This window comes from Gobius niger (genome assembly GCF_951799975.1).
Source record: "Gobius niger genome assembly, chromosome: 1".
Classification (NCBI taxonomy): domain Eukaryota; kingdom Metazoa; phylum Chordata; class Actinopteri; order Gobiiformes; family Gobiidae; genus Gobius; species Gobius niger.
The window spans coordinates 21,690,681-21,717,475 of record NC_136852.1 but is presented as its reverse complement, the minus strand read 5'-3'; the positions used below and the strand labels follow the sequence as shown (position 1 = coordinate 21,717,475).

The following is a 26,795-nucleotide window of genomic DNA, read 5'->3' as shown; positions in this document are numbered from 1 at the left end:
ACCATTGTAAAAATTCACAATATTATTTTGACACTTTTGATATTGCAAAGCGACAATCCTGCCAATATTGTTTCATCCCCACTGTTTATACATAACACCATCGTCTGCCAGTCAGCACTTTTACAGCCAGATGAGAGACGTGTCACATTGCGAATCCTGGAAAAAAAACAAAAAGCATAATAATATCATAGCATCCACCTGAGTAAACAAAATGAGGAGCGTGTGTCTCAATATTTGTGTTTTAAAAAAAAATCAACTGAGTGGCATAATTCATGTTTGGCAAAGAAGCGCTGAATAAAATGTACAATCAATAGTAGCGCTGGCCTTTCTGTGGTGCTCCAGGCAGCTCAATTGCTTTGTGAAGAGCCGCAGTCCTCTAATTACACTGCACCTCATGTATAATTGCCTTAATTGTTTAATTTGGAGTAAAAGTGACTACTACACTGTTATTTAGCTGCCTGTTGTTGCAGCAGTCAAAGCCTTATGTTTATTCATGACTTTGATGAGATTCGATAGCGCCGCATTACTCGCATAAATAAACGTTACAACCTTTCGGAGCACCGTGGTAAGGAAAGTAGAGGATGAAGCACTTTATCAAAATGATGTCAGTCGTTAGCAATGTTTGGATGCTGCTAGTCCAAGGAAAAGCAATTCTGCCGAGTTGTGGACGAGGCCTGGACACCCACCTCCAGGCTGAATCACTCGCAACATTTAACATTTAACCCACTTCCTTCAAACAGATGGGACCAACATTTGAATCATAAATGTAATCACAATTTCTTTAATATGTCTTATTGATGCGCTTTGAAGATCTCTATTAGGAGCTTCATGGGTGCCAAGATTGCATTTTTAAGAAAAACTTAAACTGCAGACTAATATATCCCACCCACTAATCCACTAATCAATGTTTCACCCACTTTCATGTTTGTTTCTGCAATGGTAATGTCAAACAAATCCTCATAAACCAGCATCTACAACATTAAAATTCACTCTGCCGTGTCATCTTAACGCGGTGACTTGTCAAACGCAGACAATCTTATGATCTGAAGTGACTGCATTTGTATTCCAAGTGAAACTGAGGGTCTCGTGCCCCTTGACCTTTGGCCATTTCTCCGGCAGGCCTTTGCTGTTGCAGATAGGCCATGTAATTAAAGCTCAGTGCCTGTAGAGCCCAGTAAAGCCATTCCATTCCCGGCGCTGGTCCTTATCAGGCCCGGGGGAGCACACAGGGCATAGCAAACAATGCTCCAGAAGTCTTCTCTGCGCACTTATGATTGAGAAATAGAATGGGCTAGAGGTAAGGAGAGCACAGAACAATTATATTTTGGGTCATAGAAGGGCAGAGATGTAGTCTACCTTCATTGTTTATAAGAGCAGTGAGGTTAAAATCACTAGAGTCCCCTTTCTGTTTAAAAGAGGATTTTCAGAGCCAGTAGCCTCAGCCTGATTTACTTGCGTTTGCACACATGCAAAATGGATAGTGCGCACTAAAGCGGTGGAAAAAGTAGTTGTCTCTCATGAATGCTTAAAGGCTACAGCGCAAACTCATTTACATATTAGATGTGTGCCACTAATAATATGCACTGTTGCTTAAGATTAATTACTGATAGGCGAAATACGAACAAGCGAGTGCTAATTTGAACTAATATTTGCAATTTACCACCTGGCTTGGTAAATCGGGCCCTTATAGTGTATTTTACTGTATTGCATTTTGTATTTCTTCCACCGTAAAATCACTTTGCGACTCGTGCTTGTGGAAAGTACTATATTTAAGTTTACTTCCTTACCCAATGCAACATAAATAAGAATAGAAGAAATACATCTAATATGTGTGTTCAAATTTGAACCGGATTAGCCTTTATGTTGAACAACATTATTGTTAAATGTAAGTATAAACATTCATGCTGAGTGGAAGCTATTTTCAGTCATTTACGACATGTTTTGACTGTGACTTGGTTGTTAAAAGTAAAATAAAGAAGTTTTATGCAGCGATATCAGGATGTATTCCTAAAAACCATAAATACGGACAGGAACTGTGTACTATTGCAGTGACACAGATGACACTTTCAAAATGAAGCGCTCCACAGCTGTCGTTTTTATCACTGCCTACATAATCAAGGCCTGCATATGGCAGTAAAAGGAATGATGGTACATCCAGCACAAGATGTACACAATGAAAGGAAAGTGGCAGCTGTATACATAAAAAGTGTGACGAGTCAAATGTTGCTGGGAGCCTTTCAATAATATAGGTCTGCATGCTCTGCTATTCATAGAAGAAGCTGCATCTGCAGCGGCACACTGTGCTGAGACCTATTCCCATTCAACCCACAGTGATTAAACCCCCAAAACTCTTTCACCATTCAGAGCAAGAAATCACAACACAAAAGCATGCGATTTCTATCTGTCCTCAAATTTGCCATTCATTTCCTTTTGTTCTGTGTTTTCCCTCTAATTAAAGAAAAACAATGTATCCCTTCAACGACTAACACACCAATCATTGTCAGAAATATTCACAAGTGTATATGTGCAGTGGAAAAACAACATGACAGCACAATTCAGAGCTCAGAGTAAATATGTGGCTTTCACCACTAAATGCATATACTAGAGCGTCTGCTGATGCACAATGACATTTTCAACTTTTCCAACTAAAGAAGAGGCCTTTATTGTTTATATTTTTTATAATGTCTGACATTATCGTTCAATATCCACTTTAGTGTAGATTATGAGCACTTGTTTACATTGCTAACTGAGGTGGCACTTGAGTACCTCTGAAGAAGTCTGGATGCTGCTCACCTTTTGTAACCCCTGGAGCCTGCAGTGTGAAACATATTCTTGTTGAGAGCTATAAATCACTGGGCAGGCAATAAGTGTCTGTATGTCTCCACACACACACAGGCACACACACACATCTGCTACAGCATTGATCCAGCCTGAAGACAAATCCATTCCCCTCTGATGGATTCATTACTCCTTAATGGGCCTATTTTACATTGTTTGCTTTGAGTAACACATTGTGTCTTTGGAATTCGCTGATGTCTAAGATCAATGGGCCTTTATGGGAACACATCACATGACAGAAGGTGATCTGTCTTCATGTCTGACAGTCCAAATTTGGTCTTATTGACAAAATGCATGCTCGAGACAGTTATAAGATGGTATGAGCACATTATGGTGTTTATATACTTTGGAAATGGGTTTATAAATCCCTATCATTTACTATCAGCCACAAATGCAAATTACTTTTCCTTTCCCATCCAACAATTGCTCAGAGATGAAACTGGAACAGCGCCATTTCCCCACACAGCAAAATTATTCTTAGTTTGCCGCAGGCAGATGAGGTAATTGGCCACATCATCTGTTTGTGTTACAGAATTTACATGGTTTATGTGCTGCTGCAATTAGGGGAAGCAAAACAAAAGCTTATTAAAAAGTAAATTGCATTTGTGGTGCTATACGGAAACCACAGTAAAACTATTGGCACTGGAGTCAAACCAAGGTCACCTTTTATCCTACCCAAAGTGCCAGTAATACGTTATGGCCTTATTGCATTGAATCTCTTATTTGAGCATAAAAATTGAACCAGAATGGCTTCGAGGGTAACCTTGGATAGGTAATAGTACGTCCCACTTCTAGGCCCCTGCGTAGAAATAGTAGAAATTGATCAGTGGATATTAGTGATATTAATGAAGGCTTTTAGTTGCAATATCGCTCCTCTTCTCCTTATGCGTAATAGCTGCTCAAAAGCCACTCAGCACAGGATATTTTGGACCACAATAAAACGCGTATAGCATTTCAGTGCCATTGTTGCTTCTTAATAACCTGTTCTTGACATAATGTTTTGTGGTTCTTAGTAGCATCCAGTGAACCTTTTATGTTTAAAGCTATTTATGGATGAAATGCAAAGAGTGGCTTAGGCAAATATAATTCATTTCAGACACACGCATAATGGGGGTAAGTGCCTTAAAGAAAACGTGAGTAATTTGACAGGAGGAAAATGTCTAAGCCGGAGATGAGTCCAAGGACGGCGAGAGTATTGCAACTCTGGTTTCTTTGTGAATCTTCCCATTGTGTGATAAACCTTTGAAAAGCATTCGTACTTGCATCAGTAGATAGGAGGCAATATTCAATCATTGTACAGTATGTGATATATGCTATTTATTTGGCCTTAGCTCAGTGAGTATAGACGGGTACTTTTCCAGTCTCAGTGGTATCAATGTGATGCCTCTAAGAGCACTTAGCGTGTGATGCAAATATAGCAAGGTTTTAAAAGGTTCATGAATTGAAGGTACATTTTAAACTTCAATTCATTCTCTTGTATCTTATTTTAGGAATCATTTCTTTTATATTCATAATGTGATGTCCTCACGTTCTGAAATATGTCATATAGAACCTTAACACATCCAACTGATCCATAACCACTTATCAATCAATAAGCTGTTAATGTTATCACTAAATGAATGTGATCTTTCATCAGATTTAGTATTTAAAAGTCATGTTCCCAAAATGTATGATTTATCTTTAGCACCAATAAACCTTAAGCCCTCAGGTTCACCCCATGATGCTGTTCCCCCTCGACTTTTAAAAGAGGATTTCTTTACTGTCGGGTCAACTGTTAAGTGATAGCTTGACAACATGCAAAAGATGCCACTTGAAAATGAACTGGACACTAATGACACTTTAAAATTTCAGGCCAATATCCAAGTATCAGATCTTTGCACATGATGATTACAACCTGGTTCTGGTGACTGTGCGGTTGTTGTATCACTTGATCTTACTGCAGCCTCTGATACAGGGAACCATGACGTTTTAATTTCACGTCTGGAAAACTGGGTTGGCTTAAAGGGTGTTGCCCTAAACTGGTTCAGGTCCTTCCTATTGAATAGAACTTTCAGTGTCCGTGTAGTGAACTATGTGAGTCTAAACATGCCCCTTTGCTTTATGGAGTACAACAAGGGTCTATCTTAGGCCATATTCTTTTTTCAAGGATCCACTTTAAACTGCTTCTTTTGTTTTTAAATGTGTAAATAGTGTTGCCGCACTGTACCTTTCTGAGCTCCTACATCCCTACACTTCGTCTTGGTCTTTCAGGTTGGCTGACCAGCTCGTCCCAAAGACCAATCGAAAGCCCAGAGGGGACCGGTCCTTTGCAGTGGCTGCACCAGAATTATGGAATGAGCTTTAGACAGGCCCATCCTTTGCCTGTTTTTAAAGCTCTTCCTAAAGCTTGTTCACTTTGACTTTTGACACAGCCTGAGATATTGATTTTTTGTTCAGATTTTTGTTTGTGTTTGATGTGATTTGTTTGATGTCTGTTTTTTTTTGTTTTTTAAGTTGTCATTGCCAAAACAGTCAAAATAGCTTACACCATCATATGTTCTAAAGTCCTTTGAAATTAGAGTGTAATCCGAGAAAATCCCGATGCACTATTCCCCATCATATTCATGAGTATTGTGGTTTGCATGATAAAACAAGCTGTTCTTTTTTCAAGCATTCCTCCAGCCGGAGATGCAAACCGTAAAACCTGCCCGTCAACACATTGCTCTTCCCGGTTATGTGCCCCTGTGGAGGCAAGCAGCGCAAAACCCATTCTCATTGCATATTTCGATAATAGTTGAGGGGATATCTTTAAAACCATCTTGCTGGAGTTGTGTAAAATGCCCAGGTCTGTTGGATATTGCTCTGCTTTCTTGCATTATTAAACCATAAATCATTCGCCGGAGCGATGGAAAGGGATTTTAAACCATGTCTGTTTATGTTTATGGCTGCAGTTGAGGGCATCACTCCACACACAACTGCTCCACTGCAATTCATTAGCAAATCCAGGAGATGTAGAATCACATTTGGAATCCTGGCTTGTATTCTCTTTGGAGCAGTACCATGCAGAGCGAAGAGACATGGACAGAACAACAGACAAAATTGCACATTCTACTACTGTACAATGGTTTTTAATAGCCTACAATGTTACTTACTCATTCATTCATTAAATGATCATTGGTCAACAAAGCCAACACATTTGGTATAAATATGGTGAGGACTGAGGAAGGATGTTTAATTGATCTCGGAGACGTGGGGAAATGCTGTATACTGACTTGAATCGTTGTGTTGATATCGATTACAGGCTATCCTCGCTACACAGTGATTGGGGACCACGGGTCAGGAGAGCACCATCTCCGCATACAGCGGGTGGAGCTAATGGATGACGCCGTGTTCGAATGCCAAGCTGTCCAGGCTGCAATGAGGTCACGTCCAGCCCGTCTCACTGTGCTGGGTAAGCAACTGAACTCGCTGGGATCCTCCTCGTCAAAGGGAGTTGTTTTCAAGTATGCCAGCAGAATCAGAAACCCCCCTGCTTGTACTTTGAAATTTCATGGCCACAAACGTCTGAGGATGTTTTCAAGATACATACATTATTTGAAGGATGTGGTTCTCAAACCTTTCACATAATATACCACCAGGGCTATTATAGATCAAGAATAAATTGGGACAAAGCTTAAAAAGGGTCCACAATAGATCTGAATCGAACTGAATTAGGAAGCAAACCATAGACCAGGCTGAATGAGTGTTTGTGAGCGCTAGAGTCAGACAACCTATGTAAGCTGATCAAACGGAATACATTGCAGATGACTCTGACAAGCACCTGAAGAAGCCCAAGTACCACCAATTGTACACATACCACAGTTAGAGAATCACTATCTTGCTTCAAGTATGTCTCAAAAGCATTGGGTTTGCAGATCGTATGTCTAAAGTAAGTAGACAATAAACCAAAATACAGATCAATTTTATTTTCTATGGTGCCTTTTTAAACAGATGTAACATCCAACCTTTGCGCGGGTGTATCTCCTCCTATAGTCGACACTGAACCCACTGAGAGTAGCGAGTGCCACAGAATGTCTCTCTTCCACGGACTGTAGAAACTTGCAGTTCCCTCTTTCCCGACAGTCTCCGAAAAAAAACGGAAAAAAAAAAACGCCTTGCGAGTCAACGACAAAGCAAAAGAGGACAAAAGGAGAAATACTGCACAGAGAAAGTTGTCTGCCGCGCAATTTCCACACTACGAGTGACTGAGCCACCTTATTGATCTAGTCTAATGAAAAGTGAAACTAACGATTTGTGGAGGGAGACGGCCAAGTGGAAGAAGGAGGGGGAAGACAAATTGCAACATAACATTTCTCAGCCTGCCAGACCCCCCTTACAAATGGATATGAGCAAATTATACACGGAGCAAAGAGGTCTGGAGCCATTACAATCCCTAAAGCCATCAAACTAGCTCCTAATGTCTGTCATCCGTGGTGCTGCTCTGTTATTGCCAGATCTTTTAAAATCTGCTTTGCTACAAACTTTGACAAAAAGCCATCGCGAGATGACTGACTCCATTTCGCCCAAGAAAATGATTTCAAGCGGCCATAGGATTCTGAAAACTCAATTCAATGAATGCATCATCAAATTACCAGGAGGGCAGATGTGATACAAGACATTTTCTGGGCAATGAGGCTGGTATAGTACAGATATTATAGGGTTAAGGGGTTGGAGAATCAATTGTTGCACCTATAAGTTAGAGAATGCTGCAAAAAGTCTCATGTTTGCTGAATGAGCCATAAACTGTTAAGTCAGTGGGGAAAAAATACCCTCTGCGAAAGCTATCCTTTCCCTTTATTCTCAAATCTGACGTAAGCAACAACAATCAATATACCAGCTGTCCAATAAACTACACATTGAAAAAGTAGAACCTGTGCGGCTCTGCTCTGACAGCAATGAATGAATGCCTCCCTGATTTAGTTGGTCAGGTCACTACTAAATCGAACTGAAAAAAAAAACAATCCTTGTAATGATCCGCAGTAACTCCTAAGTTTTACACAGCGATCGTTAAAGACCTAATCAGCACTAAGAAATTGGTCACCCTTAGTACCTATAGCATTTGCCTGTGGTTGGGGCTCCAGTTTATCATGCCTCTCCATAAGCCAGAATTGGAAGTGTTTGTTTAATCCCCAGCCGTGTGAGCCGACTTCTGAACGCGCCGCCAGGGAGAACCTCTCACACAAACGTACAGCAATGCAGCAAATATATGCAAGGCCTGTGTCACCGCAAACTCTGAGCTGTCAATTACTTGCCAGTGGTGACAGAGTGTGTCTATCGAGTAGGAAGGCAGCTCCGGCCCTGCACACCTATGCACAACTCACTCATTCTGAGGCGCATAGTTTCCCTTTTTTTTTTTTTTTTTTTTTTTTTTTTAAAGCAGGCCATGGAATATATCTAAAAAAAAGTCCTCGAGCAATCCTTCACCTTCCGTGCACACTCTTCTGTATCACAGCAACATGTTCAGTCCATACTTTGATCGATACTGAAATGCAAATTGGGCTGAACGGATTTACATGAAAAATAAAGAGTCAGACTAAGAAGTATTTCCGATGATGTGGAATTTTAATGAACGTCTCAGTGATGATGATTTATCAGACTTCTTTAAATAAAAATCAACTAGTCCTTGTGTTTAAGATGCGTTTTGAGGACGTCATGTATGTTTGACTACCGTATTTTCCGGACTATAAGTTTCTCCAGAGTATAAGTCGCACCAGCCTAAAAAATGCATAATGAAGAAGAAAAAAACATATAAATCGCACCAGCCTTAGCAACTACCTGGGCACGGAGGCTTACTTCACCATTGACAAGCCTCTCCCGGCAGCACATTGTTCAAGCACCCATTTGCAAACTCATTCCTCTAGATGTGGCCATCTAACTTTTAACTCACAGTTAGCTTTTTTGTTTTTTCTTTATTGCAGTAAGAGTAACCTGCACTTTTTGCCAGTCTCTCACAAGTTTCTCTCTCACTTCAAACTTTCTTTCTGCTGCTCATTTACCGTTTTGTTACATCTTCAGGAGAGATACTAGTACACAAGCCTATCTAGCGGCTGTCAGTGTGAAAATAACAAACATTGTGGGATTATATATTTTTGATATATAAGTCGCACCTGAGTGTAAGTCGCACCCCAAGGCAAACTATGAAAAAAAGTATGACTTATAGTCCGGGAAATACAGAAACATATGAAGCTTTTGTGGAGACATTTTAAACTTTCTACAATACTCCGCCCATTTACCCCAAGCTTCTCCCGCGGCTTTATATATGTAACCAGAAGGCAAAAGCGTCCTCCGAAGCTACAAAACAGTGCGCTGCAACCCGGTGCACTCATTGCAGCTAAATCCTCTACGGAGCTGTAGGCTTATACTGAAAAAAGCCAGGGGAGGAAGGTCTTATAGGGGCAGTCCGCATGCCAAACCAGGAAGATAGGCCCAAAGAAACTTAGCATTCTCTAAGCAACAAAGTGTAAGATAGTGATCAAGATGCATTTGAAATGATTATCTAATCCCTGCAAAAGGCATGATCCCTTTAAACAACCATAAATCCAGTAGTGTCTAATATGTACAAAAGCTCAAAGTGTACAATAAACAACTACAGGATGAGGTAAGCTGCTTATGATTTTCAAATTGCTTCTCGAGTGAATTATAATCGATTTATGAGAAAAAATAAAAACACAAAGCCAACACAAAATATGAATAATTTATGTATTTTTCCAACATCAAAATACCCTGCAAACAAACCGACAGTGCACTTAACTTAACCCATTTGAACAGCAGTACATCTCAGCCTCCCAGCTCTCCCCGGACCAAGGCAGATCAGGCTCTGGTGAATTAGTCATGAAGGAGGAGAATGGAAGGATTCAGGTCCAAAAACACCCCTGAGGCTAATTATGCGCCTTACAGCAGGTTGGCACTGCTCCAGACCTTTGCTCTGTGTCTGGCTCAGGTCAGCTTCAAGAAACAAGCTGTCCAATCGCTTCGGTTTGATTAATATCTAATATAAGTCAAATAGTTTACTTTTACTTTTTAGGAAATACCGCATGTGCTACCTCGAAAGACAATGGTAATGAATTGATCATGCATTAATCCAGATTCTAACCGCTTCCCTTAGATTTCTCCGTCATGATCACAAAGAAGTCTACAACTGGGCTTTAACCCATGTTATATTTGGTATAATGAAAAACATATTTCAATAACTTTACAGTAAAAAGTCTGCATACAGTATTTGAGAACTGTTTAAATTGTGTGTGCATTATATCTGCGGACTACACAGACAACGTTGACACTTTTTTTTTCCTTTTGAAGTGACATTTCTTTCATCATTGTCTATTGTTCGATTTATAACCTCAGCTGGACCCTCTATACCTGATATAATGTGTGGTGGTTACAGGAAGGGAGACTTCAAAGAGGGAATACGCCTAAATGCCAGTCTTTTGACAAACATTATAGAGAAAATGCCATTGTGTGTCATATTTTATTTATTATTGTCCATTGTTAGTGTTTAAACCACACAGCGTTCACGTAGACAAAAAGCTCAAGGATATCCTTTGTTAGTGTGGCTGCAATTGTTGTAGCTGAATCAGCCATTTCTGTGGATAAGTCACTGGTTCATTATTCTTCAAGGATGGTGTCGCATTCCTTTTCAAAATGGAGACGAACTTTGAGGGCACAAAGTGAGAGAGGGAAAAAAAAAACTACCGAAGAATTAAAGGTTTTCAGGCTCTAAGAAACAGGGAAGAAAGGTGTTCCACGTCCAGTATGGTTCCGTATTATCATAATAACCACTGCTCACCCACTGTGGGCACAGCCTTTGAGAGTTTTTGCTGGCTGACTACATAAGAAGATTATTTTATTTAAGTATTCATTTACATAAAGTATGCCCATGAATGAGAAGGTGAACACAAAATAATTACACCCCCACACACACACCAAAAAATAAATAGACATAATATATTTTTTTTTTTAATTTGTATAGGTCATGAGGATAGAGAGCCTATTTCAACAAACAGAAAGTATGCAGAATTCACTCTATTACAGGCTAAATATCAAACCACTAAGAACACTTACAGCAAGTATCATAAGAACAACTTGGCCTTCATTTTACAAGAAAGTCATACTGAGATTTAGAAGAACATTTACAGGGAAGCCCTGGTCTGTTTGTGTCATGACCTGGCTCAATATCAGTCTATCAAACTGCACATCAATAAGAGTTACCTTTGCACAAAGCGGGGTCAGTCCACACCACAGAGGCAAAGCAAAAGACAGGATGATCCGTTAAACGCAGACATGATGACAGCACACAAACTCCACCAAACCGCTGCATTTGGGATTGCTAGGGCGCTTCGGTTTTCCAAAATTGTTCATCATGATTATCCCACTCCATAGAAGATGCCTTCAATATGAGTGATCGCGGTTTCCTTCAAACAGCTTATGCATCCAGGTGTGTTGCACTTTTTGTTTAAATCATTGCTCATCATTTATTCAAAACATTCATGTTGCCCACCAAAGCCCGGATGTGACTCATATGAGTGAAACTCGAAGACATACGAGAGCTGCTTGTCTTCCCTGCTCCCTGATTCAGAGACATGAGAAGAATGCTAACTACATCCATCATATCACACAAACTGGGAGCAGGTGTGTGATGATGGCAGACAGACTGTATGGAGGACTTTATCTTTTTTTTCTGGGTAGCAACAGAAGGAGCCCAACTGACACAAATACATCTGCACTCTGCAAACACGACCAACTGTGTTCAGGTGCCGAGCTGATTTTAATTTGCACTACAGGTTCTCTACAGCGATTTGAAGTTGTTAGGACAAATAACATCACCTGGCGCTATGATATCCAAACTTATGGGATTTATGTTTTTATTTGTTCTTTAAAAAGTCCATAGTAGAAAGGAATCAACACTGGAGGACATCTGGATACGTGCACCATTCTTGTTTGTTGAGAGCCAACTATGGGGCTGCACACATGTCTGTCACCTCCTCTTGCATCCCTGCCTCAAACTGATTTGCCAATTGCTCTGAAATTAGATGTGAAATGTCTGTGTCTATTTGACAGATTTTTTCTCCAAAGCAACTGACTATTAGTCGTTATAAACAATAGCAGCGGTGCTGGGTGCAGCTGTAACATTAGGCATAGAAATATTCGGGGTTAATAAGCACTATTATTACTTGCAATTATTTGGTTATATGACACAAGCATAGGGATGGGCAATACCAGTCAATCCAATACCGAAAAAAAAGGGCTGGTGTCGTGATCAATTCAACCAATACAATACCAATACAATCCGTTTCACATTAAAGCAGAACTAAGTAACTCATGCCATGTAGCATGTTGCGTTTTTTTACTCATTACTTGTCTGTGAGAGTAAATACTACGCTGACAGAAAAGACAAAGGGAGAGAGGGATATTGTACATCCACTTACGCAATGGATATTTTTCTTTTCATTCAAACTTTTGCGCTAGCCCACAGTTAGCTTTGCCCGTTAGCCTGTTAGCTTCTTCTTTGTGATTCCATTAGTGTGTATTGGTGGCTCCTACCCGTAGGCAGCAAAGTTGCAATTGTGGTTTTCTGGCCAGAGACACCAGGGGGAGAAGAAAGACCCCCCCAATCATTCCATTAACACTTGTATTACCCCCAGAGGAACTACAAAAAGGATTTATAAAGGTAAAAAGTTGCTTAGTGCTGCTTTAAAATGCATTGAAACTTCCATAATCTGTCACACTGCTCACCTGTTTGGACTGAATGAATAGGAGCAGGATGTAAACATTCAAATAATTTCATAAAAATCAATGAAATCTGTATATAAGCAGAATATCAATCAGTTCCGTACATTTGAACAAAAAAAGAGATGATTTTAATGAAACCCTTTTTTTTATTAACAGATGTTGCCATTATGTATATAATTAAATAATCTGTATTACAACAAACAACAACATTTCATCACTTTTCTGTATAATTCCTTCAATCCCATGACACGTATGTGCACGGGGGGATGGACTTTTCAGCTCGTGGACAGGTGTACAATGACAGCTCTTAAAGACGGGTGTTGATTTGGGCCAGTGAGCCACACGTGTGTCTGGTATCCACCTGCGCAGGCTATTCCTCTCCCCCATACTTTCTTTTGTCATCCCTTCTTTTTTTTCCCTCTCTAGCCTGATCTATCCCTCACAAACTCTGCAAGCTGTCGCGATGGGGTGACAGGCGGCCCATGCTGGCGTTCTTCTAAAATAGACAGGCAAGTCAGGGAGCTCATTGTTGTTCAGGACACGTTTGCTACAGCACCGCGCTACAGCAGCTTCATTGGCAGGCCTCCCCCTCCCCTACATCGCTGAGGCTCCTTCTGAGAGGACCACTCTCATTCATTCGACTTCAGATTGCTTTTTTTCCCCAGGATCATGCTCCTAGAAAGCCACAGTGCTAGAAGGATGCATTCGGTCTCGTTGGAAAGTTTGCCCAATATTGGTCGGGCCTGAAAAACATAATGCCCGAAACATCGATACCACTCTTCTGAAGGGAGCTGGGAAAATAACTCAAGAGCAGAAGAGCCCCTCCACGAGGAAATAATTATATGGTTTTCCTCAGTCCAGAAACCGGATTGCGAACACGGAGGAGAAGGGAATGACAAATCTCTGGTTTAAAATACTGTAGTGGGATAACCAACAAGCTAAGATTATATGACAACTCTCAGTCATGTATACTAATGGCAACAGTTCCTACAGACTCCAAGCTTTCCAGTCTTGGATTTAACAATATTATGAAGGTTTTTTTCAGAGGGATTTTTTTAAATACCTAATCCTTAGCCTGATTTATGATAATGACATTATTTCCTCATATTTATGCCGGTAATCTACAGCAAAAGTTTTAAGTATTCACCTGCTGTGTCTCGCCCTAAGCACTTTATATCATAGTTAGTCGTGAATGTTATTGAGGTACAAAAAAAAAAGAAAAAAACAGTTTTATGAGCCATTGAGTTAAGTCAGCCACTCCCAGCACTGACAGACATACGGCGTCTCCTGCACAGTCGACTTAATTACCCATCAATATGCCTTGGTTTTGTTTATAGAAATCTTTGATTATGCCGTAAAAGTGAATGGTCTCATTGAAGTCTAGGCTTTCTGGCATCGCGCATTGTTTTTTTTCCCCGTGAGGTAGGATTGGTTTAGCACTGGGGCCATTTAGGAGTAAAGCAAATTCATGATGGAGGACAGTAAACATGAAATGCGACTGGATGATTACAAAAAGCTAAAGCCACTAAACTTAAAAGCAATGGATGAATGTGATTTACATGCCAAGAATACCTACCCTTTGGCATTAATATGGGACTTAAAATATTGAAAGGGACTGCATTATTAAATCTCTGACAAAAACGGCCTGTAGACCAGTTCTTGCAATGAGTCAGCCCTGTAATTAAAGAGAAGCTATCAATCTGGACTACTGACCACACTGCTTATGCCAAGTCCATTGGAGGGCTGCAGTAAAGGGCTAATTTAGAACCATTAGGGACTGCCGAGTTTGCAAACAGCCCAGTAATGATGATGGCTAATTCAACTTCAGGGCCTCGGTAAAAGAGTTATACCTGGTGCTCAAAGGGGAGAATAAGTGGGAGGTGCCGAACGCTGTCAAGTACAGGGGAAGTGCATAATATCTTTGCAGAATGTCGCCGTTTATTTTTAAAGATTCGATCAAAAGCAGGATATTCTGATCATTGGCAGGTGGAGTGAGAACATCCAGAAATGTATTCCACTATAAATGTCCTATTTTAGTCTCGATACAACATTTTGCATTGACGGCCCACGACCTTCAAACTGGCTTCACTCGTACACGGATCAAGATCTCACATTCAGTGGCCCCATTGAGCAGGCATGTCTTTTTCCCTTGTCTGCCATCACTCCCATCTGATATCAGGTAGTCAGATAGCACCTCCACTGGGACACAGCCTGAGAATTGTACAGCTGCCCTGTGAGGTGTGCCTCTGACCCGCGCTCGTGTGTATACTTTCACTCTCCTGTAAATCAGAAATCCCTCTTGCGATGCGTGCTCCGAAAGCCCCTCACAGGAAAACCCCAAGGCTGAAAGGCTAAAAGTGGACATTTGAGATTGGCAAAGGTGAAGGGGGCAACTTAGTGATGTATGAAGCCCTCCAAATCGGTATACCTACAGTTGTTGCCCTTGCACCTTGAAGTGAGTGTTTTATTCCATGTATTTTTCAAGAAGGTTTCAAAGTCAGTGACGGAGACTCATTACCATAGACATAACCCCAAAGTGTCAGTTTGTGAACTCCAATTGACGGGCTGCATTGACTCATAGTGACAACACAACTTCACTTTGCACCTCCTATGGCATTTAATTACTGCTCCAGCCATGTACATTATGCCGACAGTAAATCAATGATAGTGGCCCACTGGCAATCTCTCGTCTGGGGAGCCATCAACGCAGTATAGTGCTACATGCTAAAGGGGTGTACAAGTTCTTGGTACGAAGTCGATTTTCCACTATCACAATGCACAATTAAGATCCTGCCAAATTCAAAACAAGCCACGAGATAAAATTTGAGAGAGGCACGATGCATCTCAAAATAGTTGTCCAATTAGGTCCTCGAAATCACGTTTGTTGTACTGGCTTGCCAATTTATTCCATGTTTTTTTAATTGGTTTGCACTGTTTAGGTATAGACCACTGGTTTGCTCAAAGTGGGCCGGGGCCAATGGGATGGGGCCTTTGCCAAAATTGTTGATATGTTGTTTTGATTGCGTTTGAAAGCCTTTTCAAGTTTGAATAACTTCACATCACATGACTGAAAGGGTCAAACTGCTAAAGGAACAGGCCATACGTTTGTCCATACTGAGATACGTATGTCATGCAAAAAGAGCACAGATGTTGTTAGCATTTAGCTTCTCATCGGCCAAACGGGGTGACATTAGAAGCGACCAAGGTCTTCCACGTTTTTCCTATTTAAATACAGTCACTTAAGTAGTTACATGATCCAAGTCTAGTTACACAAAATTAAATATGTCGATTTTCTATAAGTGGATAAAAAGGGGAACTATACTGGAAGGCGTAATAACATCATAGGATCACTTCGACGCCCGCACAGTAATATCTTCACTCCTATAGAAGTGCTCCTATTGGACCCCGTTTGGCCCCATAGAGGAAAGGCTAAATGCTAACAACATCTTTGGTTTTTTTGCGTGACTGAGCGCACGAGTAAAGACCAGACAGTTACGCATGAACTCGTCTAAGCTCAGGTAAGAACATATCTCAGTATGGAACAACGGTGGCCTATTCTTTAAGTTTTGTTGGGTTGTCACATATTTTGTAGTTTCCACCAGAAATCAGTTGAGACAAGTTAAGAAAATTGAGGACTACTGACTACTGTCTCATTATGGGCATATTACAGTCACGTTGCACAGTTCTACAAACGTTGAAATCTGTTCCCAATGAGATAAAAATGGCCTCAGCATCAACATCATCTGACCAGCTAAGTATTTTAGCCTCTGAGTCACCAAAGCCCACAAATGTGCATTTTCTTGTTAAAAAGTGTTGACGCAAGTTTTCTAACACCATTCCAGTCTGGTGCAGATTTTGTGACACCCACAAAGCGCTGATTCATAGTTGCTCATTGAAAACGTGATGTGTTTGTACAGTAGGCCATCGGAAAATTTGGACAAAAAACAACAACACCAACAACAAAAAAGTGCTATACTTGACAGGCCGTCACCCCTGAGTCACTTGATAGACAATGGATCAAAATAATGTAATTGGGATAAAGGCAGCCAAACAGGCACTGAATACAAGTTGTGGTGTCAGATGATGTGTTATCAGGTACACTGTTTCAGCAAATCAACATAAATCTCGTTGAAATTCTCTTTGAAACGAATGGATCCCAGATGACCCCAAACGTACCTGCTGTCGATAAATGCACTATCTCTTACACACAGTTGCGTTTCCACTACTTGCCACACTGTAACAACCCCAAACTTACCGTCTTACTCATGCAGGGCAATATGGCAGCTGCATGAAGCCTTTGATTTTCATCTGCCCCAGATCTGCATTGTAATGAGCACTCAGGTCAATCAATAATTCACCGCAGTTACCGATATAAAAGGGAAAGGAGAAAGAAACACACATTGGCCCTCATGTAAGACAGAGAAAGACTTTGATCAGTTGCTTTACAGGCATGTCAGGCTGCTTACTTCTGCTGGAAAACTGCGGGGAGAATCAAGGGAGCAAAAGTCAATGCGTTCTGAGCAAAGGTTATGCAAAGAAATAATATGCGTGTGCTGCAAAGTAAAAAGTCTGCCTGTTATTCAAAGAGCGTACAGCGTCAATCGCGCTATAAGGACAACTTAAAAGAGTTTGTCAAGTTGTTACTGAAAGGATGGGTTTCACGTGACTCTCTCGAATAACATCCTCCTTCTGTTTCATTTGACAGTTCCACCTGAGGACCCAGTGATCAGCGGCGGTCCCGTGGTCAGCCTGAGGGCAGGAGACCATCTGAACCTGACCTGCCACGCCGACAACGCCAAACCAGCCGCCTCCATCATCTGGATCCGCAATGGAGAGGTCCTTAACGGGGCCATGTACTCCAAGGTAAGCATAGAGGTGTGTGTCGCTCCAGGTTTGTACGCCGAGGGGGCCATCCGCAGGGAGGGGACTGCATGTCTGCCCGTCTGCATGGAATCTTTAAGAAAACAGATTGATCCAACACGTGATGACCCTGAGCTGTGCATAACTTGAGGTTATTGATGCTTGACATCAACGTATTTCACAAATCAATAAGATGATCCATTTCACTTTTGTTTCCAAACTCACAAAATAAAACAATGGAGACGGCTATTCTGGCTTTTTGTATTGTGATCTGAAAAAAAAGTGTAAATTCACTCACTCCATCTTTGCTGGTTCCCTTCTGGGATGCAGGAATGTTTTATAGTGGTTTTAAAGTGGCACTTCTGAGTTATCCTCGGGTAATTCTGTTGAATTTAGCGGTTTCATCTTCTGCGGTGTCAGCACTTCGTTTTGTAGTTCCGAAAAAAATTTCATCATTGCCCACAATCCAACATTATATCAGTTCTAAGCTGGAAGTGTGTTTATCAGGTTGAACTGAAGCTGTAAACCACGCCCTGAATAGAAACAGAAAGTTTATTTTTTATTAAAGGAATAGGCCACTGTTTTTCCATGCTGAGATATGTTCTTACCGGAGCTTAGACGAGTTGATACGTACCTGTCTGGTCTTTGTGCGTGCCCATGGAAGAGTGTGGTAGCTTCTAACTTTCACCCCGTTTGGAGCTATAGCAATATACTGGGAGAGGCCAAATGCTACCAACATCTTTGGTCGTTTTGCGTGACTGAGGGCACGCACAAAGACCAGACAGGTACGCATCAACTTGTCTAAGCTCAGGTAAGAACACATCTCAGTATGTAAAAAAGGTGGCCTGTTCCTTTAAGTTATACCTACTGCTGCCAGCAGGAGGAGCCCCAGTCAAAGTCTGTACCTAGCATCTTTTTACAGAGACCTCATTTCAAATTATAATACGTAAAATATCAATGCTGAGGCACCCAAACCACCCACTCTTCCAAACAGACAACAACACTGCTCACCCCACCCCCCTCCCCATTCCTTGTTTTGTCTTGGGAATGTTTCAAAAAGTTTGATGGCAAGACTTTTGCATTTGTAAAGAATTTGTCAATAATTGATTCATTATTGATCTATCCTGAACCAGGCAATGATGGTCTGGTTCAGATCATAAACATTAATAATAAATCAGATAATTATCGTGAAGTGTTACACCCTGTCCGGTTTCCTTTGCTGAAGTCTCTAAACCCCTCAAAGTGATACGTATAATCACAAATGGCAGTTCATATAGCGACTTCCGATGTCACCGAACATAACCGTTAGCATCCGCCTGATCACCTGACCCTGTGACTGACACTCACCCCGCGGGCTAATCGTGCAATCAAACACTGTCATGTTCCATTCCCATTTAAACCAAAGACATAAAGAGACCGCAGCACTTTGGCGCTCCAGCTAACACCTCCCTCGTCCTCCCCCCCGCTCCCCTGGCTGCCTCATTCCATTATCGGCTTTTCTCGCACACCAGATAAATGCCATTGATTGGGATGAAGGGTTCGACACCAGCTAGGCCTTGATTTGAATAAAAATGATCACTGGAGGTGCCTCCTGCTAATAGAGGGTGGAGAGTGCGTTTTGCGACTTCCCCTTCCTCCCGATAAGAGGACATTTATGTGCTGATGGATCTTACATGTCCGCACTGCGCCCGAGTATGTCCCGCCGCCCTCTTATCTCTATCGCCTGCCATTAAAAAGCAATGGCCTTGATTAAAAGAAGATGACTTTTTGGGGTGCGAGGAGCAGCAGGGGGACATTTTGTAAGCATAATCATCCGCTCTGATGGGCCTCTCATATCCCACAGATGAGGAAGGGACTTAACGCCGGCAGATGCGCCCATGAGGACTTAGTGTCAAAATGCATCGACTAATAGTGGTGACCCACGCCATCACTCCCCACTGTGGTCTTCAAGAAAAATAAAAATAAAAAAAAAAGCTCCTCGGTGTGACCTCTCAAAAAGCCATTTACAGGACGAGCAGCTTAAGAAGAAGTGCGCAGCCAAGGCACACACTTAACAACCCGCGGTTATTTTACCATCGGCCTGATGCATTGCTTATCGTTAGTGAGGGTAGCTCCGGAAAGAAAATGTGTCATGAAAAGAGTGGCCCGCAAAATGAAGAGCAGCAGGCCTGTCAGTGTTAATGGTAATGGGGGGGGGAATCATATCATAATGCGGAACACAAAATCAGTCAAAGGCGATGTTTAAGGTTTTTTCCGCGCATAGCTGTATATGCATCACGTTCCGCTCTATTCTCTATGCATCCAAAGAACAAACAACATGAAAACTTATTCCGGTCAGCGTTCTAACTTTTCTCTCTCCAAAGAAAGACAGTAAACTAATATCTATTTTTTCATCTGTACGAAGCCCATTTTTTTTTATTGACGCAATCTCCATGTTGCAATAAACTACTCCTATTTAATTTCAAGTAACGGCGCCACGCCAGGCAGGAACCTTTTCCGCTGTTGATGAAATATTTGGTATCAATATTCAGCCTGAAAAAGATATTACCGTTCTCCCGCTCAGAGCCTCTTTGAAGCATTTCCTGATTTTTATTGATTGTATTTATTTTTATTGCTCTCTCATCTTTTAATGGATGTTGAGTGTAATTACTAAAGAAAAATAAAAAAAAAACATTGGCTTTTGCTTTTTCATCGTTCACAGAAAGTGGACACGCCAATTGCAGCTCTAAAAAAGATCTCGAGCACCAATTAGTCCTAATTATTTATACTCCGACAAAGACTGTAAACACACTGATCTTGAAAATAGAACGCTTCATTTGTAAGTGCCTGCGTTGCATTGATTTGGGTCAAGTGGTCGGACTGTGAGTAGAGCAATCATTTGATTAGGCATTACAATAAGGCACCGCGCAACATAATGGTGCCTGATTTTAATGCAAGCAAAAGTCATTTCGTCATTGTTTACTCCGGTTTCACTTGTTTTCTATAACTCTTAATTGATAAGGTTTGGTGTTTTGCCTCCAGAAGTCGTATGAAAGTTGGAGACCAAACCTCCACAATGACACTTTTTTCTTTTGTCTCTTTGCGCTGCAGCTTAAATCAGACAAATGGGTTTTTAAATGCTTTAAAAGGTGATCATTTCCATCTCAGCATCGTTACTGTTAACATCCATCTCTGAGCGTGGTTAAATCTCGCAGGCTCCAGGCGAGGATATGAAAATTTATCAATTTGTAATGTAGCATGGTGTTGAATGTAATGTGCCAGGCAGCTAACCTCTTTTCTAAGATTAATGACTCGAGACAGGTCCGGAGCGACGAGGGAAACAATCCTGATTGTGTCAGAAGGGATATTACATTGACATATCCCGCCACTGACACCTAATGCCTTCTGCTTTGGAAGTGACTCATGCACGACTATGAATTTCATCACATGGAAACCGCACATGGAAATGAACACAGGCCGCGTCTGTGCAATGTCTTCAAAAAGCAGGAGTTAAGGCTTGGGAGGTTTCTTTGTATAGGCAAATTCTGTACAGATACATTGAAATCGAGCACACAACATGATGAAAACATGGCTTCAGGTAATGATTGCATCTAAAGGCAATGAATAACACTAGCGTCAGACCTCCCGCTGCAGTGTTGTACTGTACATAGGGCTTAATGATCCAAGGACCCACCAGCCGCAATAATGACTGGTATGAAACACCATGAGAACTTTGATAAAGGAACACCGTGTTAACCTTAGCTGGAGAGGAACTTTTGTACATACATTCTTTAAGGGGTGTATTTTTGAAGTTTGTAGAAATGTTAATTGCATACTAGTGAATCTGTTCTTGTGGGAAGACTCCTAAAGTACAATGATAGCTAGCATTAAGGAGATAATTAGCTCCGGTGAGTACATTGATAATGAGCCCGTGTCTGACAGCCGATAATTATTTTTGCTATGATTATGGAGCTTTTTTGTTCATATACATTTTAGTATTTTTAGAATTATAATTGTCTGCGCTCTATAGGAGTTAGTTATTACACCAAAAGATCTTATATGTTTGAATAGAAAAAAACAACATTTAATTACAAGATGTGTTAAAAAAAAAAGCCAAATCAAAGACAAGCCGAGGCCCGAAACGCAAACATATTAGATCAAACATGAGTATCATCTGCACAAAGCCAGCCTTTCGCTGGTCTGAAAACAATTGCTTTTGAAACTTTCGGTTTCAGAGTGGAAAGATTTCAAAATATCGTTTACGAAGCTCCATTGTTACACACTTTCTGCAACTTTTCCCCCCAAAAAACAATGACATCTGTCTGTGTTTTTGGACTGACTGGAACAATCCATTCTGCTTTTAGTAAGCTGAAATCTGAGGCAAACATTTCACCCTCTTGTCTCTTCTGTTGATTATAAATCCAGGTGGCAGTTTTATAATCACTGTGCTGTAACTTTTTCAAAGGAACAGGCCACCGTTTTTCCATTCTGGGATATGTTCTTACCTGAGCTTAGACGAGTTGATACGTACCTGTCTGGTCTTTGTGCGTGCCCGTCGAAGAGCGTGGTAGCTTCCAACTTCACCCCCATTTGGAGCTATTGGAATATGTTGGGAGAGGCCAAATGCTAACAACAACTTTGGTCGTTGTGTGTAACTGAGCGCACGCACAAAGACCAGACAGGTACACATCAACTCGTCTAAGCTCAGGTAAGAACATATCTCAGTATGTAAAAACGGTGGCCTGTTACCAGCGCATGCACTATGTTTTATTTTGGATGGCTTGGAATCGGCACAGCGCCGCACGCAGATGATAAATTGTGAAATTGTCACAGTGGAGTGGATCAATACTGTCCATTTTAAAATCATAGCACAATACATTCCACGCAGTTCAATTCTTCCATAATCTTGTTACCGTGCATTGTGTATTTACACAACAAACCCCCCAAAGTATTCCGAAGTACAGAGGCCCAGTGAGCCTTGTTTAAAGACTTTCTGTGGAAATGCGCCTCAACTCTTGTGCTGACCGCAGTCTGCCCCGTTGCCCACGCTATTTGTTCTAGTGGCTGCCTCAAGTCCTGTCCCGCACTACTTCACATAGACTGCCCAGCCCTCCCCAGAGCACCCCACCACCGACTGTACCCGCGGATTCCAGATGGCTTCCACAATGTTGGGCTCAGAGGATGAACGCTGAAAAGAAGATTGATTTCCTTTGTGGAGTATGACAAGCCATGCACCGGAGCGCGCCTCGGCAGACTCACAAAGGGGAGCTCAAAAACATATTTCTTCTCTTTTTTTAATCAATCTGCCTTGCTTCGCCACTGGCATTGGCCGCAGGGGACAGCATGTTTATATTCATGAATATCCAGTCTTTTTTTCCCCCTTCTCAGTTTTACACTACCTTCAAAGCTTATCCAATGCACTTTGTTCCATCCCTTCCCTTTCTTCCGACTATTTTTGAGCTGATCTAAACCACACCAGTTGAGTTACTTTTGAATCTTACCTTCCCACCATAGAGATGTCTCACTATTGATTATTGGATAGCTCTGTCAAGAAGAAAGGGAAAGCATAACAACAGCAAGTGTACTGTTTGGTGATTATTTACTGCAATATTTTAGAAGCTGCAGAGCACAAACTGGAACAAGCTTTGCATATTTATTGTACTTTTCAAAATGATTTGTCAACGGCCGCGACTATCGGGCAAAATGTACTTTCGTTCCACAAGTTACTTGCGACTGTACAGCAGTCGAAGTAACTTTTCCGTTGCTTCGACAGCTGTTTTGGATTTCCCGGCTTTTGTTACAGAAAAATGAGAGATTCCGAAAGTGCCACATTTCCAAAGGCCATAACCCGTTTATCTGAGACGCCGCCACTTTGATTACCCTAAAAAGAACATTTGCACAATAGTTAAGCATGTAGAATTCCCCTTGATGGTGCAGAGGGCGCTCCCACTTTGCAATGAGATGCAACAACAATGTACTTCCCATTCACATTCATGTAAAAAAGCATGGTATGTCGACATTGAGGACATTGTGTTGAACAGTCATACAGCATGTATTACAATCTATTTGTAAAAGCTCAAAATTGAATGTCATTTTTTCCCCCTCTCTCTTTTGCAGACTTTACTGAGGGACGGCAGACGAGAGAGCACAGTGAGCACTCTGTACTTATCCCCAACGAATATCGAGACGGGACAGCAGATCATCTGTAAGGCGTCCAACAAAGCAATCCCCAACGGCAAGGAGACCAGTGTCACCATTGACATTCAGCGTAAGACATTTTCTACCACTTTTATAGACTTCTGCGTAAAGACTGGTTCTGTGCATGAAGTATGAAGTTATGTGTATGAAGTTAAAGTTTCTGCATGCAAACACGGAAACAAACACAAAGACACATTCCTCGAACGAAAAAAAACGACCTTTAACCATGAAAGTTCAGTTTTGTCCAACACATACATTGATTTTGTTAGTGATGAAAAACTTTCTCTGCGAAACTGACAGCTTTTCATGAAAATGCATAGGTTCACAAAGACAGGCAAATTGTCAATCCGCCATCCCTGACTAGCACTCCGTAACATTTAAGGTCTGATGGAAATTTATAATTGGAGCGATTTTGCCTTTCACATCCACCAGGTGCAGGTATTTTGTTGATGTGTGTCTATACGGGGACTGCTCCGGAGGAGTGAATCTACGATAAATGAGACATCTTTCTCGTCCAGCTGTCTGTCTAAAGTGGCACCAGTCTCCATGTTTTATTCCCTGACTTGTGCCATCAATCTCCTTTGCGGAGCATGTATAATTCCCAGCCCTAAAATAGGCAAAGTTAGCCCAGCGTGTAAAACATATTCAACCTCAATGTTTTTTTTTTTCGTCTCTTTTTTTGTGGATCACAGAGCGTTCGCCGTGAGGGAAAGGCTTCGAACAAAGGGGTTTTGCATCACTCTCAGCCCCTTCAACATCATTAACTATGACTAATAAAGCAGAAAACGCTATTTAGAGGGCCATTATGAGTGACGGCTCCATTCTTTTCATTATGTACACCACAAGAGGCAGCAGCTCAGGCTCGGAGAGTGGGCACGGCACAGTTGGGCCCAAACGGGCACAGGAGCCAAAGTGATTAACAGTTGTTAGTGTTTGCAACCTTTGCAGTTTGTCCTCATCATCTTTTTTCCACTCGCTGTCAGGGAGGGAGGCCAGCCCACATGTAAACTCATTAGTCATTGTGTGCTTTGATGACTGTGCACTGTGTTATTCTCACTTTTTGGTAAATGCTTTTTTTTTTTTTTTGCTCGTAATGTTTTAGATAAGCTTTACTCAACAGCAAATCTAATCCAAAGAATGTATCATTTAAGTAGGATGTAAAACATAATAAAGTTTGCCAGTATGCTCTATGACACCAGCAACAAAGAAAGTGAGTCATTAGACTAGGTTGTTGGGTTGTTTAAAGGTGCATTATGCAACGTTTTACGGGGGGGGGGGGGGGAGTTGATATTTGTGCGTATTTGACCTTGCAGACCCAGCGCTGGGTCACTATAATAATATAATAAAGCACCTTTATGTCCACGACTGCTTTTAAATAGAGATGCACCGATCCATATTTTTCGCTTCCGACACCGATGCTGGGGCTTTGAGTATCAACTGATATCCGATATTAACAGAAACCAAGAGACTTTCTTAAAGGTGTCTTTCTCTGAGTAAAAACATTGAATGTTCCTCGATCTCCATTTTAATATCAATTAAGTCAATTATCGGTTATATCAATTAATAAACTAATAGAAAATATTTAACAAGGACCAGGTTGCATTACATAAAGTGATTTGATCATTACAACTAGGGATGCACGATAATATCGGCCGCCGATAATTATCGGCATTTATCGGCATTTTGGCGCCATCCCCGATAAAGCCGATAAAAAAAAATTCGGCCGATAATTGGGCCCGATAATTATAAGCTCAAATTACATTGAATCTGCGGCTCCAGCTCGCTGCCTTTCTCTCGGCGGCGCCGCCCCGCACGTCCTGCAGCCCGGAGCTGCTGCAGACTCAGGACAGCACATTTACAGCAGCAGATATACGCTCTCCACGGCCGACTTTTGCACGGCTTTAGCTGAAAAATGCGACGAGTGTTCCAGCGAAACGGCGCTGTGCAGGCGCTCTCCGTGAAGGAAGAGTTTTTCGACTTTTTACATCGAAGTAACTTCAACATTAGCACCGCAACAAAATGAGAAAAAGACGAGGAAATGCGAACCGCGGACCCGCTCACGTAAGTGAGCATTACTGGAACACAGCGGGGCCTGAACACCCATGTATTATCTTAGCATTTCTGATCAAATAAATACGACAGCCCCGCGATTAAAGCGCTATGAACGAGAGGAGTTTTACATTGATGAAATGAGCCACGCAGCTATGTTTTTTTTTTTTTTTACCACACGAGGCACAAATGCATAAATGATCCCAATGCAGGATTATATTCCAGTATTGTAAATAAGAATTCATTAGTATGATGTCAACAAAAAGAAAAATACTAGGAATTAAGTAGTAGTAGTAGTAATATTATTCTGTTCATAAGATGTGACACAGATGAACAGAGTCAGACCTGCTCAGATGATGGAACTGTAAAAAAAACAGAGCTTTAGAAAAAGGTGGAGACCCAAACCCAAAGTAAAACTCATTATTTGATTTATATTTATACACTTGTATATTGCTTGGTAGAGTTAATATATTTTGGGCAGAACTGTGAACTGTTACAGTGAGTTCTTGTCACAAAATAAAGTGCAAATATATATATATAATTATCGGTGTCATTATCGGTTATCGGTATCGGGACATGCGGAATTATCGGTTATCGGTTATCGGTTCAAATTGGCATTATCGTGCATCACTAATTACAACGTATGCATAACTAATATATCAGTTATTCTTTAACAGCATTTCATGAAATAAAATATACACATGGCCACTTCAGCAGTGTCGAACAGGTTAAAACTTACTCAGCGATTGAATTCGCCAGGTTCTGCCCTTCAAAATGACATACAGCATGTCCACATTCACTTTGATTTAGTTGGTGAAAGTTGTGTTAGCCAAAACAGGTATCGGTTCAGTATCGGATATTTGTAGCCGATACCCGATATCGTATTTTTTCCAGTATCGCCTCTGATATCCAATACCAGTATTGGATCAGTGCATCCCTACTTTTAAACTTTTGTACTGGTAAATTTGACTTTCAATTATTTATTTATTAAGAAGCCACTGGCGATCACAAAGAAATGTTCTCTTTGTGTCAGTCCCCAGACCAAAGAGGAGCCAAATGAACTTAAAAAAGAGAGAAAAAGGGGAAATGATTTTGTGTTAAATTATCATATTCGACTTAAGTGA

General features: G+C 41.2%; 1 protein-coding gene across 12 annotated transcripts in view; it reads left to right on the top strand.

Annotated features, from left to right (window-relative positions):
• The window catches only part of kirrel3b (kirre like nephrin family adhesion molecule 3b), a 143,095-nt gene that overhangs the window by 80,462 nt on the left and 35,838 nt on the right, over positions 1–26,795 (top strand). For 6 of the 12 annotated variants that reach the window (XM_079553573.1, XM_079553570.1, XM_079553566.1 and 3 more), the window contains exons 3-5: positions 6,119–6,268; positions 17,291–17,460; positions 23,542–23,692. In XM_079553573.1, coding sequence (XP_079409699.1) covers positions 6,119–6,268; positions 17,291–17,460; positions 23,542–23,692 — 471 coding nt within the window. The remainder of the gene's footprint in view (positions 1–6,118; positions 6,269–17,290; positions 17,461–23,541; positions 23,693–26,795) is intronic. The other 6 variants (XM_079553575.1, XM_079553574.1, XM_079553572.1 and 3 more) reach the window with 1 other exon arrangement.